Source organism: Dendroctonus ponderosae, unplaced genomic scaffold, assembly GCF_020466585.1.
Source record: "Dendroctonus ponderosae isolate FM_Combo_2020 unplaced genomic scaffold, Dpon_F_20191213v2 Dpon_F_20191213_8, whole genome shotgun sequence".
Classification (NCBI taxonomy): Eukaryota; Metazoa; Arthropoda; class Insecta; order Coleoptera; family Curculionidae; genus Dendroctonus; species Dendroctonus ponderosae.
The window spans coordinates 1,934,930-1,951,910 of NW_026019016.1; the positions used below are offsets into that span (position 1 = coordinate 1,934,930).

Below are 16,981 nucleotides of genomic sequence, written 5' to 3' on the forward strand. Positions count from 1 at the left end.
CTGTCCCCTTTTTTTAGATTTGGCGCATCGTTCTATCCTCTTTCCGCCACCGTCTGCCTCTGTCTCGCCTGCATTCTGACAGTGCCACACCCACAATATTTTTAAGAAGTATATTTATTTTAGAATATTTTCAAGTGAATACTTTTCCAAATAATACTTCAAATGACCAGCAAGATCGGCAAGATTGATTTTTTTGCAGAAATTGTGGGAAATAAATTTTTTTTACCCCTTTAACCATAACCCAAAAATGTGTGCGCATAACCTACTTTTGAGCTTTGTTTTGGTTTTACGGCAACCAATATTTTCATACTAGATATTTAAAAAAAAGACTGGTTTTATCGCATAAAAGTAAGATGTTAATAAACAAATTTACCGTCATTAAAGGACGCAAAGTCCTTTTGGTTCCATATAGAGAAGAACATGTTGTAAAGTGAGTGCTATTCAATGCGAATTCTGTAAATTTACCATTCGCTGTATTTTTTTATATTGCAAAAATTGCAATGGTTTTTATCGAGGACTTAGACGAGGATTAAGAATATGCTCACCTCATGACAAATCTTTGTACCGACAACTTTTCTTAGTTGTGTTTTTAGCGAAAATGAAGCTTTTGACCACTTTTCACAGAATAATTTTAAGAGCAAGTAGTCGAAAACTCATTTCCGCAGTAAAACACTAGCAAAAAAAGTTGTTGGTGAAGGAATTTGTCTAAGGCGAGTATATTATATCAATTATAAATTATAATTGAAATTTTATATTGTTTTAAAAGGTACCACAAGTGGATGAAGTCGGAGGAACTTCAACGTCTTACCGCATCTGAGCCGCTTACGCTAGAAGAAGAATACGAGATGCAGAAATCGTGGCAAAAGGATAATAACAGTAACTATTTATTTAAAATTTGATTGCTGTGAGTGTTGAATTTCTTTGTCACTATTAGAATGAAAGAAAAATAACTTTTGGGTTTTAAACCAGCTCGGTGAAAACGAAAAAAACGCCGCCTACCGACTGCACCAATCTAATTGATTATTGCAACAATTTTTTTTTAATGGCGATATTCATGGCAATCAAATATGACAAAATATAAGGATAATTGACCCTTAGAACTATCACTCCGTAGAGTAGATTCTCTATATACTTACATAAGTTAAAGAATGACCTTTTTCCATATATGCCAAGAAATTAATTAAATTACTCTCTAAGCACCATCGTCAAAGGTTTCTGCATAAAATTAGAACACTATTCAGTGAAATTAGCGTCACTTCATTTAGTTTCTTATTTTTTTTCTAGAATGCACCTTTATAATCCTTGATAAGGAGAGATACGAAATGTCCGGAAGCGAAATCGGTTAGTAAGAACTAAACCGATTTAAATCAGCAGCGGCTGGGATTAACAAAGATTTTCATTCAGATGCCATGATTGGCGACACAAATCTGTTCTTTGCAACACCGGAAGATCGCCTGTGTGCTGAAGCAGAGATTATGATAGCTGAGTCATGGGCGCGTGGACGAAGATGTGGCTGGGAGGGAATGCTGCTGATGATAGTTTACGCTGTAACTTACCTGGATGTTAAACAGTTTGTAGTTAAGATTTCATGCGACAATTTGCCGAGCATCAGCTTGTTTCAAAGTATAGGATTTATTGAAATGAATCGAAGTACCGTTTTCCAGGAAATCACATTCAGTAAACTGGTTGATGAATCTTGGATTGATTGGATACGCAACAGCTTGGGAAAGTTTGATATTGAGGATAGCAGTGCAAACTTTCCCTTAGATTAATTATATCATTTAGATTCACCATGAATTTAATGCTTATTCATTCAATAAATCATGCGGGGTAAACACAAGCTGACGACGTCGACTATGTACCTGCTAATTGGTTTTATTTTCCATGTGTAATTTACAGTTTAAATATAATGTTATTAATACACTTTGGCTAGTTTTTTCTTTAAATTCGACATGATGGCGTTTCGCTGAAATGCCACTTCTCGCTTGCAGAAGTACGAGAGGAACATTGGACACTGGTAGAAAACCGTTTCTTCACACGTAGCTCCACTGAACTGTTTCGGTTGGAAAAATTTAAATTCACTCTCGGAATCCACTGAAAAAAGATTAACAACTAAGCAAGTAGATTATTATTTTTTCACGAGCATCAACATATTTAATTTAAAATATTGGAAACCTATAATCTGGACTGAAATTTTGGGAACTTGAATTTCTTTTCACAATTTTCTGTTTTTAGCGGTAGATCGCTACAAAACTAGCCTATATATTAGGTTGATTTTGGGTTCATTCGGTAGAAGAGATTCTGTTTTATAAACCCGCACAATTTTATTATTGGCTGAAATAAAATCGATTGCTAGCAATGTTTTTAAATGTTCGGCACCAAATTTGCGTCTGTTATTCAACCGCGCTTGTTTATCTGTCTTTTCCGATTGGTTCCTCCAAAACAAGCCCCGATAGAAGAATGGTTTTGGGCCTTTCCGATAAAAGAGATTCTATTCTATGATCGCGAGCAATTTTGTTACTGGCGAAAATAGAATCGATTGTTGGCAATTTTTCAAATGTTCGGGACCAAATTTGCGACGGTTATTTAACCGCTTTTGTCGTCCTGTTTTCCTCGATCTGTTCCTGCAAGGCCAACAGACATAGAATATTGATTTTGGGCTCGTTGCATAGAAGAGATGATATTCTATAAACCCGGGTAATTTGTTTATTGGCGCAACTAAAAACGATTGTTGGCAATTTTTTTAAATGTTCGGCATCAAATTTGCGTCTGTTATTTAACGGCTCTTGTTTCCATGTCTTTCCCGATCGGTTTCCCCAAAACAAGCAGAGATAGAAAATTGGTTTTGGGCTTTTTGGATAGAAGAGATTCTATTATATAAACCCGGCAAAATTTGTTATTGGGACAAATAAAATCGACTGTTGGCAATTTTTCAAATGTTTGGGACCAAATTTGCGTCGGTTATTTAACCGCTTTTGTCGTCCTGTTTTTCTCGATCTGTTCCTGCAAGGCCAACAGACATAGAAGATTGATTTTGGGCTCGTTGCATAGAAGAGATTATATTCTATAAACCCGGGCAATTTGTTTATTGGCCCAACTAAAATCGATTGTTGGCAATTTTTTTAAATGTTCGGCATCAAATTTGCGTCTGACATTTAACGGCTCTTGTTTTCATGTCTTTCCCGATCGGTTTCCCCAAAACAAGCAGATATAGAAAATTGGTTTTGGGCTTTTCCGATAGAAGAGATTCCATTATATGAACTCGGCAAATTTTGTTATTGGGGCAAATAAAATCGACTGTTGGCAATTTTTCAAATGTTCGGGACCAAATTTGAGTCGGTTGTTTAACCGCTTTTGTCGTCCCGTTTTTCTCGATCTGTTCCTGCAAAACCAACAGACATAGAAGGTAGATTTTGGGCTCGTTAGATAGAAGAGATTCTATTCTATAAACCCCGGCAATTTGTTTATTGGCGAAACTAACATCGATTGTTGGCAATTTTCGGTACTATTTTCTAACTAATAAAGAGTTCAGACTCTCAAATTTTAGTAGCGTATTTTCGTAACACTAATTACAATGCGGAAATATACTTACAACAGTATAATCCCATGAACAGGCAAGTTCGATGATTGGAATGTATGAAATACACATCTTTCTCGTCATTGGTCCGAACTTGGAAGTGAGCGATTGCATGGTTGGATAAGTGTGGCCAATGGGAGAGGTTTTCTGAGTATTGCACGCTATATTTCCAATGATCGTACGTTCCACTTTCATCAGTTACAGTAAAATCTATGCTGGAATTTAATGGAAATCCATTATCGGCACTGATCTCGACACTGTTTTAGATGATTTAAATGTACTTACATGGTCGGGTTTAAAAATTTCATATTGCTAAAATCAGCAACGAATTCCCACGGTTCGTTCGGATGCACTTTCGGTAGAAACACAGACGCTTTATGCTCAACAGTACGTACCCGAATTGAAAGATAGGTGAAAACAAGTCCTAAAACGACGTATATAATTCTACGAGTTTTCCACTGCATCGTCTTCATTTATATTCAAGATAATAGCGTGCTTTGCAAAGCATCAAATAACACGAACAATTTTGCGTTTGCTGAAAAATTACAAGTAGAACCTACAGCAGCATCCGCTTACACACAGATGGATATAAAGTGTATTTTTAACTCGATGTTAAAGGAAACGGTTTATCTCGTCAGTCCAGTACTTCCATCACATAAACATGAGTTTGTGTTACAAATCGGCCACGAGGAATATCAATCAAATGGAGGATCGACGAGGGGTGAATGTTCTATGTTAAAGTTCCTTGAGAGACGAATGCGAGGTGCTGCTGATAATGTTCTTATACAGGGAACAGTATCAGGGTCTTTAGTGTGATCTCAGTATATGTTAATTTTAAAATATAATCGCAATTCCGATTATGAAAGCGTTGACCAACTAAACAACGCGACTCAATAGTCGCGTTTGTTTTTTATTTATTTTTATTAATAAAGAAACTAAACTAAACAAATTACACTATATTCTTATTTTTCCTGGGTCTCAGTCAAAGCATGAAGTAAAAGTTTTGAATATCGTTTATTTCATTACGATTCGGAGAGACAACGGCGCCATCATCAGATTTGAAATTTACGATATTCAAAATTTTTACTTCGCACTTTGACTCAAAATTTCCCGGGTTTATATAATAGAATCTCGTCTATCGGAAAAGCCCAAATTTGGAGCCGAACAGTATGAAAAATTGCCAACAATCGATTTTAGTTGCGCCAATAAACAAATTGCCCGGGCTTTTAGAATAGAATATCTTCTATCCAACGAGCCCAAAATCAACCTTCTATGTGTGTTGGTTTTGCAGGAACAGATCGAAAAAAACAGGACGACAAAAGCGGTTAAATAACCGACGCAAACTTGGTCCTGAACATTTGAAAAATTGCCAACCATCGATTTTAGTTGCGCCAATAACAAAATTTGCCAGGTTTATAGAATGGAATCTCTTCTATCGGAAAAGCCCAAAACCAATTTTCTATCTCTGCTAGTTTTGGAGAAACCGATCGGGAAAGACAGGAAACAAGAGCGGTTAAATAACAGACGCAAATTTGATGCCCAGCATTCAAAAGAATTGCCAATAATCGATTCCATTTTCGTCAGTAACAAAATTGCTCGTTATCATAGAATAGAATCTCTTCTATCGGAAAAACCCAAAGCCAATCTTCTATCTGGGCTCGTTTTAGAGGAACCGATCGCAGAAGACAGGAAAACAAGAGCGGTTAAATAACCGACGCAAATTTGGTCCCGAACATTTGAAAAATTGCCAAAAATCGATTTTATTTGCTCCAAAAACAAAATTTGCAGGGTTTATGTAATGGAATCTTTTCTATCGGAAAAGCCAAAAATCAATCTTCTATCTCTGCTAGTTTTGGAGAAATCGATCGGGAAAGACAGGAAAACAAGAGCGGTTAAATAACGGACGCAAATTTGGTCCCGAACATTTGAAAAATTGCCAACAGTCGATTTTATTTGCCACAATAACGAAATTTTCCGAGTTTATATAATAGGATCTGTTCTATCGGAAAAGCCCAAAACCAATCTTCTATCTCTGCTCGTTTTAGAGAAACCGATCGGGAAAGACAGGAAAACAAGAGCGGTTAAATAACTGAAGCAAATTTGGTGCCGAATATTTAAACAAATTGCCAACAATCGACTCTATTTTCGCCAGTAACAAAATTGCTCGTGATCATAGAATAGAATCTCTGCTATCGGAAAAACCCAAAACCAATCTTCTATCTGGGCTCGTTTTAGAGGAATCGATCGGAAAAGACAGGAAAACAAGTGCGGTTGAATAACAGACGTAAGACTGAGACCCAGGAAGGATAAGAATATAGTAACAATTGCACGCAGTCAGGAAAATAAATCAAAACAAATTACACTTTCAACTTTGATCCCCTGTTTGTTAATAACATGCTTATTATCTCCAATTCTTCCATTGTTAATGAATATTTGTGTACAAGAGGCGAAAAACATCATATTTACGAGAAGAAGTTTGAAAGACTTAAAAAATTCAAGTCAAATTAATTAGCTTAGCTGAAAGAAAGGTTTTAAAAGCTAAAAAGTATTCGGTAACGAAATTACTAAAGTTGTAAGATGACTGATGATGTTTTGATAAATGCGTGCGGTTAAAATTTATTCACCGTATATTTTTGTCTACGAAAAAGGTCGTTCAATTAACAGCTTGTTGCAGCTATTCTGATATGAATATGAATATGCATCCTTTGAAGAGTTTGCCTTCTAACATGGTTTCCTTAAGCCTCATTATTAGCATTAGAAACTGAATAATATTTTCCCGGGTTTGCGCTACTCCATAAGATTTTTTCCAATCACTTTCGTTCCTATTTGGAACGCATCTGCGAACTAACTAAAGCTTCTATAGATACGAAATTATTTTCTACTCGATTTTGGCATCGCCTGGCCAGACATTCTAAAACTGCTGTTTTTTCCAAACTTAAGCTTAGGATTTTCCTCATTTCAAGTGCGACCAATTTTGCTGACACTAAATTTTAGTGTGGTGACCGTCGAACGATCCTCTGCCTTCTAATTTTATTTTGGCTGATTTCTAAAAATACCGAACACAGCTTTGATTTAAAAATAAGCCCTGTAGAGTTAGTGCTGCTAACGAAATTTCGCTGCTGTGTGTGGAATAATTTTTAATGTAACAATTTTGCAAAAGTATGTACTTTTAGTTTAGTTTTATTGCCTGTTTTGCACTAACACCGTTTGAATGCTTCACGTGCTACTGTGGCCCCCTTTACATATGGCCAATTATTTCGATCCCCATAAAACATATTAGAGAACAACAGCGGTCTGCATAATTGAAATCGGCATGTTAGTTAATGCGGTGCCGTTATATAAAATTTGCTTTTTTCACTGCAACCGAAATCACTCATTTTATTTTACATCTTGTGTGTCGTTCATCTGATCACGAACAAAAACGTTTAATTTATGGCATCATACTGCAAGCATAATTTTTGGAAGGCGCAGGAAATCGGTTTTTTACGTGATTATTTTAAAATTGGATTTAGGATTTTTTCGGGTTCCTTGAATGCCTGAATAGTTTCATCTGCAGTTTTCAGTTTTTTGCTACTCACGCTTCAGTTTCATCAGTTTCATCATTCACTTCACTCAAGTTTCATCAGTCTTTATTATGATTTTCCGCAGGTTTCTCTTGAGAATAAGTGTACCTAAGTCACAGTACAGAATCACAAACTCAATTTTTTTATCATCATCACTATGGTCCAAAAGTGTTAATTAGCCATGGAAGAAGTTCTTATCAACGCGCTCCTTTAATAAGTTTTTATTGTTTGTTTTCTTAACGAAACTGCATGCATGTTACCAGATTTGAGTGAAAAACTCGCCAGATTTGATATGAGCACAACTTTTTCCTCAAACTATGAAACGGACGGGAAAAGTGTTGGTTGCAAAGCTGTGCCGAACCTTTCGGGCACGACACTGGTTGACACGCAGGAAACACTTTTTGCCCATAAATAGTGCAGACTTTTGTGCTCTTAACACTGTCGTACGCTCTAAATTTTTTATGAGGAACTTTGATGGCTAATCGGAAGCTTTTCCTTAAACTGCACAGCTTTTGCGTAAAAAAATCTATATTGAGTTTTTGAAAACCTCAACAGTTTGCGCGTACACTCAAATTTTTTATACATTTGCATGGCCAAATCGATCGACTTTTTCAGATAAACTCTAATACTTAAGATATTTTGAGGATCCACTCTACGCCCTAAAACAAATAGAAACTGTGGTATTCACTACGGTGCAAAAGTGATCCCTGGAGGAATTACGGATTTTTTTTTTGACTAAGATTTATTAATTTATTTATTTATTATTTAAGACTCTGCTAACCAAGCAATAAATGCAGACAGTCAAGTGTTCAAGCAACAAATAAAATCCATCTGGCTTCAAATATTGGCTTGTCCTAGTTCCGTGTGGTTGGCAACATCTTTACCGCAATGCCTGTTGATTCGAAAAATCGAAGACCGTGTTTATTTACATAACATATATCTGCAAAGGGAAACTTACAATTTGGGGCTTTTGCAGGATAACATAAACCCCCAAAATGGTGGCTGAGGCGGAAGGGGGATCCGAACAGGACGATGTTTCCTTTCTACGAACGGTAAGGATCCCTTAAAGTTCCATTACATTTTTTAAAATTATGCCTACAGTATTTGATCAAACTATTTATAAACTGAGCTTAGATTTTGTTAAGTAGTCGGTCTGATGATGCTTATTTGCAGGAAGACATGGTGTGTCTCTCTTGTACAGCCACAGGAGAACGTGTTTGCTTGGCTGCAGAAGGATTCGGCAATCGTCATTGTTTTTTGGAAAATATTGCGGACAAGGTATGGACAAACTGGCGTTAATCAGATAAATAAAATAATTTCAAACCGACATTAATCAAGAGCGAATTGGAATCGAAAATAGGGTATTTAATCAGATGTGCTTCTTCTAGATGAATTGACCCGCTTTAATCCTATTTTTTTGAAGATCGTGATCAAGAATTCGCTCTTAGGAAGGCACTCAAGCAATATTCGATTACTTATTAGTTTGATTGCTTCTTTTATCGTTTATCCACTCATTAGCTGCACTGATGATTTCGATCATCGTCTGTAAGAAAATTACTTTATTTAATGATTGAAGATCTAGTAATTTAAGGTTCGCATAATAAATCAGTTTCCGATCCACTGGGCGTTAAATTTTATAAATCCGTCTTTTGGAAAGGATGCGGTTTTCTTCGATAGAAAAATTTTTACTTACAATTCAAGAACGTAAGATCTATTTGTGGTAAATCACTGTTTTAACGGTTATTACGAAAAAACTCGTTTTCATGTTTTGAAGTCTTCTGTAAAAGACAGTTTGTGAAACTAATTACTTTCGGTTGTGCAGTGGTTTTTCTTAGTAAAACCTCATATTTGATCGATTTTTTAGAATATACCCCCCGACTTGTCTCAATGTGTCTGTGTTATTGAACAAGCTCTGTCGGTTCGGGCCTTGCAAGAGCTGGTAACAGCCGCTGGTAATGAAACCGTAAGTAATTTTCTAAAATATTTCTAATATATACTTTGATCTAACAGGAAATGTTGATAAACCCACTTAAAACAATGTTAGTTACCTTATAAAAGGTCATAATTATTATGAACTCAAATATACCTCCTTAAATAATATCACTGCTGTGTACATTTAACATACTTACAACACTATTTGTTTAAAGTTTAAACTTTTCCTGTGTTTATTCCACTCTACCTGTGTTTTCATGGCTTCATTTTTTTGCTTTTCAGGGCTCCGAGAATTTAGTAAGTAGTTTCTGGTCAAAATTTCGAACTAATAAATTTAATCAGTAATCTAACAATTTGGTGTATTATTGGAACATGATTGGCCGATTTGCTTTTGCTTTGATAATAATTGTTATCCTGGGAAAGTACTACTACACGTTCCTTTCTCAACGTAACGATCTTTGGCCACATATTAACCGTTTCAGGGTCGGCAGCTTGTATTCTGATTGGACAAATTAATGGAAACTTTATTATATGTAGTGAGTTTTTCAAATGTGAGAAGAAACAACTTCGAAAAATGTCTTTCAACCCATTCATAGGCAAAACGTAGAGACAAACAACAACAAACACATTTAAAGCTTGACATGTCGATTGAAAAACTCCTTAAATTAACAAAGCGCACAAAAATATAAACATTGCTTCAGAACAGTGCGAGATTGACTTTCATCCAAAAATCTGCAAAATCATTCTGGTCTCTGCAACATTCATCCAATTGATAAAAAGCCTGCCACATAAGCTGCTAAATGAAATTTTATGCTTGAAACATCACATAATTGAACATTTTGTCGCTTAAAAATTTTTTAAACCAACATATCAGCATATTTTGAAATAATATCGATATTTGGCAACATCAGAATCTTACATTTAATCTCGGTTTTGTTCCTACACCTACAGGATGTTACTTATATGTGTTTTTATCTTGTGTCGCAATTTTTAGCTAGAAAATAATTTTATCCGTCATTTTTACGTAAAAAAACGTATTTTTCTCTCTCGTCTTACACCAGCTGCTACTCGACGATTTCTCTTTCTCCACTCTAAGAAACATGCACTTTCTGCACTGTAACTTCTGCGTGAGGTTTAAAGGAAGACAATGAGGCAAATAAATTCATAAAAATTATTTTTTTTTGCAGAAGCGTAATAAATCTTACATCGTTTCTTCACTGAAGCTTCATTTACTGACTTGTGATGTCGGCAAGTTATTATCTGATCTACATACTGAGGAAGGGATATTGTTATCCTTATGGTAAGACGGAGCAAAAATTGCCAAATCTCGAAAATATTTCAAATGTTCTCAAACTCATAAAAAATAATTCACTCTCCAAAAGCGCATGAAATTCACAATATGCCTTCTTGTAACCTTCGCTCATTAAACGGTAAAGCCTGCATCCAAATATCTGGGCTAAATATTGAGTAGGAGCCATAAGGGTCGATGGTACAAGAATGGCCAAATCGTGAAAATATTTCGAGCGTTTCTAAATTTATAAACAGAAACTCACACGACAAAACCCGCATAAAGTTTACTGTGTACCTTCACGTAAATTTAGCCAATTTACCGGTCCACAATCCAATATATGGGCTAGATATTGAGAAAAAAGCAATAAGGAAAGATCACAAGAATTCTTAAATGTTCATACATTCACAAAAAACAACTCTCTTTCCCAAATAACATGAAATTCACAAAATATCTTCAATGAAGCACTGCTGATTGACTCGTGAAGCCAGCGTCCAAACAGCTGGTCTATATATTTAGGAGGAGCGATAATGCAGGATGGAGATGCAAGAATGGCCAAATCGTGAAGATATTTCGAAGTTTCTAAATTCATAAAAAATAATTCACCAGAGGAACTCGGATGACATTCACAACGTATCTTCCCGTAAGCTTTCCTCGTTAACCGGTGAAGTCCCCATCCCAATATGTGATGTAGATATTGTGGAAGAAGCAATAAAGGAAGATGATGCAAGAATGAAAAAATCGCAAAAATATTTCAAATGATTCCTAACTTCACAAAAAATAGCTCACTAGCCCAAACAGCATTTAGACCATAAAATGGCTTCAATGAAGTTTTGCTCAATGACTGGTGAAGCCCGCATCCCCATATCTTGGCTAGACCAATGTCTAGCATTGGAAGAAGGAGCCATAAGAGAAGACTTTGGAAGAATGTTCAAATCGGGAGAATCTTTCAAACGTTCCTCTTCAAATTCATCAAAAATAAACCACTCAAATGCTGAAACTACATGAAATTCACAACATAAGCTCATTAACCGTTGAGGTTCGCATCGCAACATCAATCAGGTTTAAATGTTGAACATTTAAATAAATTAGCGATGTCGATTGTGTCAATTTTCCAGGTCTTTTCACTCAAAAAACTCACTATGTATGGTTGAATCCAAAATGCTGATTTTATTTCAGCAGTTGCTTGATCTTAAGTTTAATCATGATGCGAGTGCCGGCTTTTAACGTCCAATTCCTTCTTTCTCTTGTTGGTAAATTAGTTTACAATGTTGTAGTTAATGTTGTACTATTATGGCCTTTTATAACATTATTTAATGCCGTAGAACTGCGATTCTAACATTGTCCAGAGACTGTCGATATAGTTCTTCGAACATAACACACGTAAATGCGCATTTTGGCTTTTTTGTTTAGTAGGCATTGATTGAGTTGATAAATCTTTGTTGAGCAACAATACCGGCATTAACTTGTCGTTGTAGAAAGTTTCGGTTTTCGGTATGTATTGGTGTTAAGTTGCACTCAAAATCTAGTTTCACACATTTTTACAATACCTGGTGGCAACTGTATGTGATTGGGGTTAGTTGGGGCGTTTTCTAATCAGCGATGATTTTCACTTATAGGGAAAAGGAACGGGATCAGGACATCGCACTTTGTTGTACGGAAATGCTATTCTGTTGCGGCATCAAAACAGTGACATGGTAAGAGTCTCTTTGGCTAGAGAATGGCTTTAAAGGCTGATTCTATTTTGTGACTATTGTTTTAGTATCTAGCGTGTTTATCTACGAGCTCAAGTAACGACAAATTGGCTTTTGATGTCGGTTTACAAGAACATAGTCAAGGAGAAGCCTGCTGGTGGACAGTTCATCCCGCAAGCAAGCAAAGGTATGTGAATATGTATATTTCAACTCACTTGGGAAGTTTTAGTTTAATGCTTTTGAAGAAAATGTTGGTGTTCTAAGGTTATAAATAAGAGAAGATTCTTATCACCAACAGCAGTTAAAAATATCTTTGCTCGGTAACTTCAGTATCGGCATATTTCTTTGGAAAACTTGGTTTTTGCACAGTTAAAACTTAGCAGTTCAATATGAAATAGAATCGATATCAACTGCAATTTTTTGATAAAATGTTCAATAGGTTTAATTCTTTTTATTAAATACGAATTAATATGTTAACTTTATTATTGCAGATCTGAAGGTGAAAAAGTAAGAGTGGGTGACGACTTGATTTTGGTTTCGGTTGCCACCGAACGATATTTGGTAAGCCCCATCAAATAGCAGCCAAATTGAATTTGGACTGTGAATATTTCCGCAGTCACTGATCCGATTTGAATATTTTTATCGAATTACGGCTCTATTTTTGGACAAAATTTTACTTGTAAAATAATATATTGTAATCTTTAATCGTCTGTTTAGAGACATTAACTTTTTATGTACGTGCTTGCACTTTTTGATTTGGGAAGAAAATTTCTGGAGAAAAGACTGTGCAAACAAGAAAACATTTTTCACTGATGTTACAACGCAACTTTTGTACCAGAATGGACCAAAAACTTGGACTAAGTTTAAGCCCTAAGTCCAGTATAAAACATATAATAAAACTAGTGCCTGTTTCCAGCATACAACTAAAGAAAACGAGCAGTCCATAGTGAATGCCAGCTTTCATGTGACGCATTGGTCAGTGCAGCCCTATGGAACGGGTATTTCCCGTATGAAATATGTAGGATATGTTTTTGGTGGAGACGTTTTGCGATTTTTCCATGGAGGCGACGAATGTCTCACTATACCGTCCTCGTGGAGCACTGAAGAAGCACATAAGTAAGACCAGTTTGCATTACGAATTTAATCGTCCAAGAAATAAAATAATGGTAGTTGCTTTGATTTCCACTTACACTCCAATGTAAGCATGCCTAAACAACAACAAATCCTTCAGTACAATAATAAAAAAATAATGCGCTCCGCATTGTTTTTAGTATAGTGATCTATGAGGGCGGAAGTGTGATGTCTCAAGCCCGATCTTTGTGGCGATTGGAACTAGCCAGAACAAAATGGGCAGGAGGTTTCATCAACTGGAGTCATCCAATGAGAATAAGGCATATTACTACTGGACGATACCTTGCTGTGAATGAGAGTAACGAATTGTACCTAGTCAGCAGGTGAGAAATTGCGACACATTTATGCAGGCTGTTCCATCAAAAAACTATAAGATTTTAAGACACAATTTTCATGAAGGGCCGCTATTAATGCCAATATCACAAAAAAAAATTCAAATTTATACTCCAGTTAGCCGTACTCTTCCACTCCCTTTTAGTTCCACTCCACTGCGTACTGGGACTTATTGTTTATTAAAATAAATCAAACTATCAACATTCTGTCAATGAATTTTAATCAGGAAAACTAATGAAAGTTCATTGCATACTATACATATGTGTTCATGGTTACAAAAGTTCAAAGACTGTAAACTTGAGCGAAAAAGTGGAAAAATCGGCAGCGGCAAAACATGCCCTGAGTGAAGGAACAACACAAAGAGGCAAAACAAACCACTTCAATCCACACAAATTTCTAGACCACAAGCATTTCTAGATCACAAAAATCACAACCCAAATCTAGGAATACGACAAACATTGGCAAAAATTTATGAAAGAGATGCAAGATGATTTTTCGGAGCGCAGAAAAAAGTGTGGAAAATGATACAAAATCAAAAGCGAGACATAAACAAGTTTTTAAGATAGAAATTCGCCAACTATAAGATCGAACAGAATATTTTACCAACTTTTGTTGAAGCTCCAACGAAGAGCAAACATTAGAAATTGGTCACAGTTAATAAAATAACCACAGAACAAATTCAAATTCGCATCAGAAATACAAATAGAGATAACAAAATGTTGAAATATAGTGAAGATCAGCTTCTGGAGCACGAAACCCTCCAACAAAACATTAAAAAAAAAAAAAAAAGATGGAAAAATCCCGGACAACTATTGCGGTATTACTTGATTGAGAATAATTCGAAAAATGTTTACCTCAATTTTGAGGCACTCTGAAGTACAAGTTGTGCAATTTATGTTCTGAATAACACATGATTGAAATGCCCGCCAATGGACCCAATTTTCCATGATTTTCCCAATTATATACTGTAATTTCAGCAATATTTAACTTCTTTGCGTCAATTTTCCGATATTTGTTCGCATAGAACAACTCCAGGGGAGTTAAATCACAACTGCTTGGAGGTCAATTTCCGGAGATTATTGATTCTCCGAATTTTTCTTGCTTCCAACGTGTGGGCTTCTTTCTTCTCACCATTCTCAGTAACCAAAACAACAGTTTTTTTGCAAAAATATGCTCCAATGATCTCTTCACTCTATAACCAACTGCACTAAACAGCAACTTTTTTTGGATGAATCTCTTGTAGATTCTTTTCCCATCAGAATCAACATTTTTTTCACAAAACTATTCAGCCAAAACAGTGCTTCATGCATTCGTGCCGAAAATATGATTTTTTTTCAAATTCTGGGTTAGTTTAAATCTGATCTGAATCCAAACTTGCCAAAAAACTACGCTTTTGATGGTCAAATGGCGTTAGTTCGTTTTTGGGAGCCAATAGAGTTTGGAAAGCGAGAAAGTGAACGAAAAAAGACCTCTGGGGTTGCGAATAACAAACGAGTAGAAGGAAGAGAAAAATATTATAATTCTATGAAAATATTATCTGGCTTTCCCATAAATCTTGATATTCATTAGAAAAATGTATACTTTCGGTTGCTTCTGTCCACTTAACGCGCTTAAGACAACAGGCATCCCCATAATTTAATGAAGAAAAAATGATTCGCTTGCGCGCCAAAAGACCATTCCTGTTACATCAAAAAATTTAATGTTTTGTTGTTTTGCATTGCAATAGAGATGTTTAATCAACAACAGTAATAATTATCTGATTTAGAATAGAGTACACATACCATTAATAATTGGAATAAAAACAGAAATAGTAACGTTGAGTAACAAAAAATTACTTTTTTAAGAGGTGTTAGGGTGTAAAGAGAATGGATACGGAGACAGAACATTTTAACTTTACACTGTTGAATTTTTTTAAAGGGAAGAAGCTACAACAGCATTGACGGCTTTTTGCCTCAGACATGAAAAAGACGATCAGAAAGTGGTACTAGAAGACAAAGACTTAGAGGTAATCGGTTCGGCCATAATTAAGTATGGTGACTCGACCGTCATCGTGCAGCATTCTGAGTCTGGACTGTGGTTGTCTTACAAGGTATAAACGTTAAACTACTGAATAATTATACATCGGCTTAAGAACTTTGGCAAAATTACACCGCAACACATATACATAAAATGTTGAACTTAGGCATATGAGACGAAGAAAAAAGGGGTGGGCAAAGTCGAAGAAAAGCAAGCAGTTCTCCATGAGGAGGGCAAAATGGACGACGGTTTAGACTTCAGCAGAAGTCAAGAGGAGGAATCGAGAACAGCTAGAGTGATTCGGAAGTGCAGTTCTCTATTTACTCAGTTTATTAATGGGCTGGAAAGTTTGCAAGTCAATAGACGACACTCGATGTTTTTCCAAGTAAGCCAGCAGTCATTGCTGTGTTATAATCTGTATAAAACCAAAAATGATTGCTTCTCAGGTGGTTCATTTAAACGAAATGGTAATGTGCTTAGAAGACTTGATTAATTATTTCGCGCAACCTGAAGACGACATGGAGCACGAAGAAAAGCAGAATCGGCTGCGGGCCCTGCGAAACAGACAAGATTTGTTCCAGGAAGAAGGCATTTTGAACCTTATCCTAGAGGCAATTGATAAAATTAACGTTATCACGTCTCAGGGGTTTCTTGCAGCTTTAGCGGGCGACCAAAGCTGGGAAATGATATCCGGGTATCTCTATCAGCTTTTAGCAGCCATAATTAAGGGAAACCACACGAATTGTGCCCAATTCGCGAATTCCAATCGGTTGAATTGGCTGTTTTCCAGGTAAGCATCGCGCTTGATCTATAAAAAAAGTCAATAAAATTGGAAAATTGTTAGGCTGGGCTCTCAAGCTTCGAGCGAAGGAACCGGAATGCTTGACGTGCTCCACTGCGTTCTGATCGATTCACCAGAGGCTCTTAATATGATGCGAGACGAACACATTAAAGTCATCATTTCCCTTCTGGAAAAACATGGTCGCGATCCAAAAGTCCTGGATGTGTTGTGTTCCCTCTGCGTCGGTAACGGTGTAGCTGTTCGAAGCTCACAGAACAATATCTGCGATTATTTGCTACCCGGCAAAAACCTGCTTCTTCAAACTCAATTGGTCGATCATGTGGCCAGCGTTAGACCCAACATTTTCGTGGGCAGAGTGGAGGGCAGTGCAATTTACCAAAAGTGGTACTTCGAAGTCACGGTGGATCATTTGGAGCAAACCACTCACATGATGCCGCATCTGCGAATTGGCTGGGCGAATTCTAAGGGCTACATTCCCTATCCGGGCGGTGGTGAAAAATGGGGCGGAAATGGTGTTGGAGACGATCTGTACTCGTTTGGGTTTGATGGGGCTTTTCTGTGGACTGGAGGACGATGCACCCAAGTTGTGGGCAATGTTGTGGAACCGTATATTAGGAAAAGTAAGTAAATGTTTTGCTTCCCGAT

At 36.4% G+C, this 16,981-nt stretch overlaps 3 protein-coding genes across 7 annotated transcripts in view; 2 read left to right on the forward strand and 1 right to left on the reverse strand.

The window, feature by feature from the left end:
- Nucleotides 1–48: 48 nt before the first annotated feature.
- LOC109544902 (N-acetyltransferase 9-like protein) lies at nt 49–1,923 on the forward strand. Its single transcript, XM_019915323.2, has 4 exons — nt 49–430; nt 767–876; nt 1,285–1,341; nt 1,405–1,923. Exons 1-4 carry the CDS (start codon nt 354–356, stop codon nt 1,770–1,772), a joined length of 612 nt encoding a protein of 203 aa, XP_019770882.2. The 5' UTR covers nt 49–353; the 3' UTR covers nt 1,773–1,923.
- Nucleotides 1,860–6,475, reverse strand: LOC109544903. Of its 3 annotated transcripts, none has more exons than XM_048669372.1 (4): nt 6,296–6,475; nt 3,863–4,001; nt 3,593–3,792; nt 1,860–2,094 (listed from the first exon to the last, which is right to left on the reverse strand). In XM_048669372.1, the coding sequence occupies exons 1-4, from the start codon at nt 6,330–6,332 to the stop codon at nt 1,916–1,918; spliced, it is 555 nt and encodes a 184-aa protein (XP_048525329.1). In that variant the 5' UTR covers nt 6,333–6,475; the 3' UTR covers nt 1,860–1,915. The 3 variants fall into 3 exon arrangements, with proteins under 3 accessions (XP_048525329.1, XP_048525330.1, XP_019770883.2); XM_048669373.1 differs by lacking the exon at nt 6,296–6,475 and adding an exon at nt 6,202–6,265; XM_019915324.2 differs by lacking the exon at nt 6,296–6,475 and having other exon boundaries at nt 3,863–4,395.
- A 147-nt stretch (nt 6,476–6,622) lies between these two features.
- The window catches only part of LOC109544790 (ryanodine receptor), a 60,733-nt gene continuing 50,374 nt past the window's right edge, over nt 6,623–16,981 (forward strand). For all 3 annotated transcript variants that reach the window (XM_048669365.1, XM_048669364.1, XM_048669366.1), the window contains exons 1-13: nt 6,623–6,736; nt 8,117–8,192; nt 8,314–8,418; nt 9,005–9,103; nt 11,980–12,057; nt 12,123–12,241; nt 12,546–12,615; nt 12,971–13,170; nt 13,326–13,508; nt 15,436–15,607; nt 15,701–15,919; nt 15,981–16,324; nt 16,379–16,956. In XM_048669365.1, the coding sequence (XP_048525322.1) occupies nt 8,136–8,192; nt 8,314–8,418; nt 9,005–9,103; nt 11,980–12,057; nt 12,123–12,241; nt 12,546–12,615; nt 12,971–13,170; nt 13,326–13,508; nt 15,436–15,607; nt 15,701–15,919; nt 15,981–16,324; nt 16,379–16,956 (2,224 nt within the window). In that variant the 5' untranslated portion in view covers nt 6,623–6,736; nt 8,117–8,135. The remainder of the gene's footprint in view (nt 6,737–8,116; nt 8,193–8,313; nt 8,419–9,004; nt 9,104–11,979; nt 12,058–12,122; nt 12,242–12,545; nt 12,616–12,970; nt 13,171–13,325; nt 13,509–15,435; nt 15,608–15,700; nt 15,920–15,980; nt 16,325–16,378; nt 16,957–16,981) is intronic.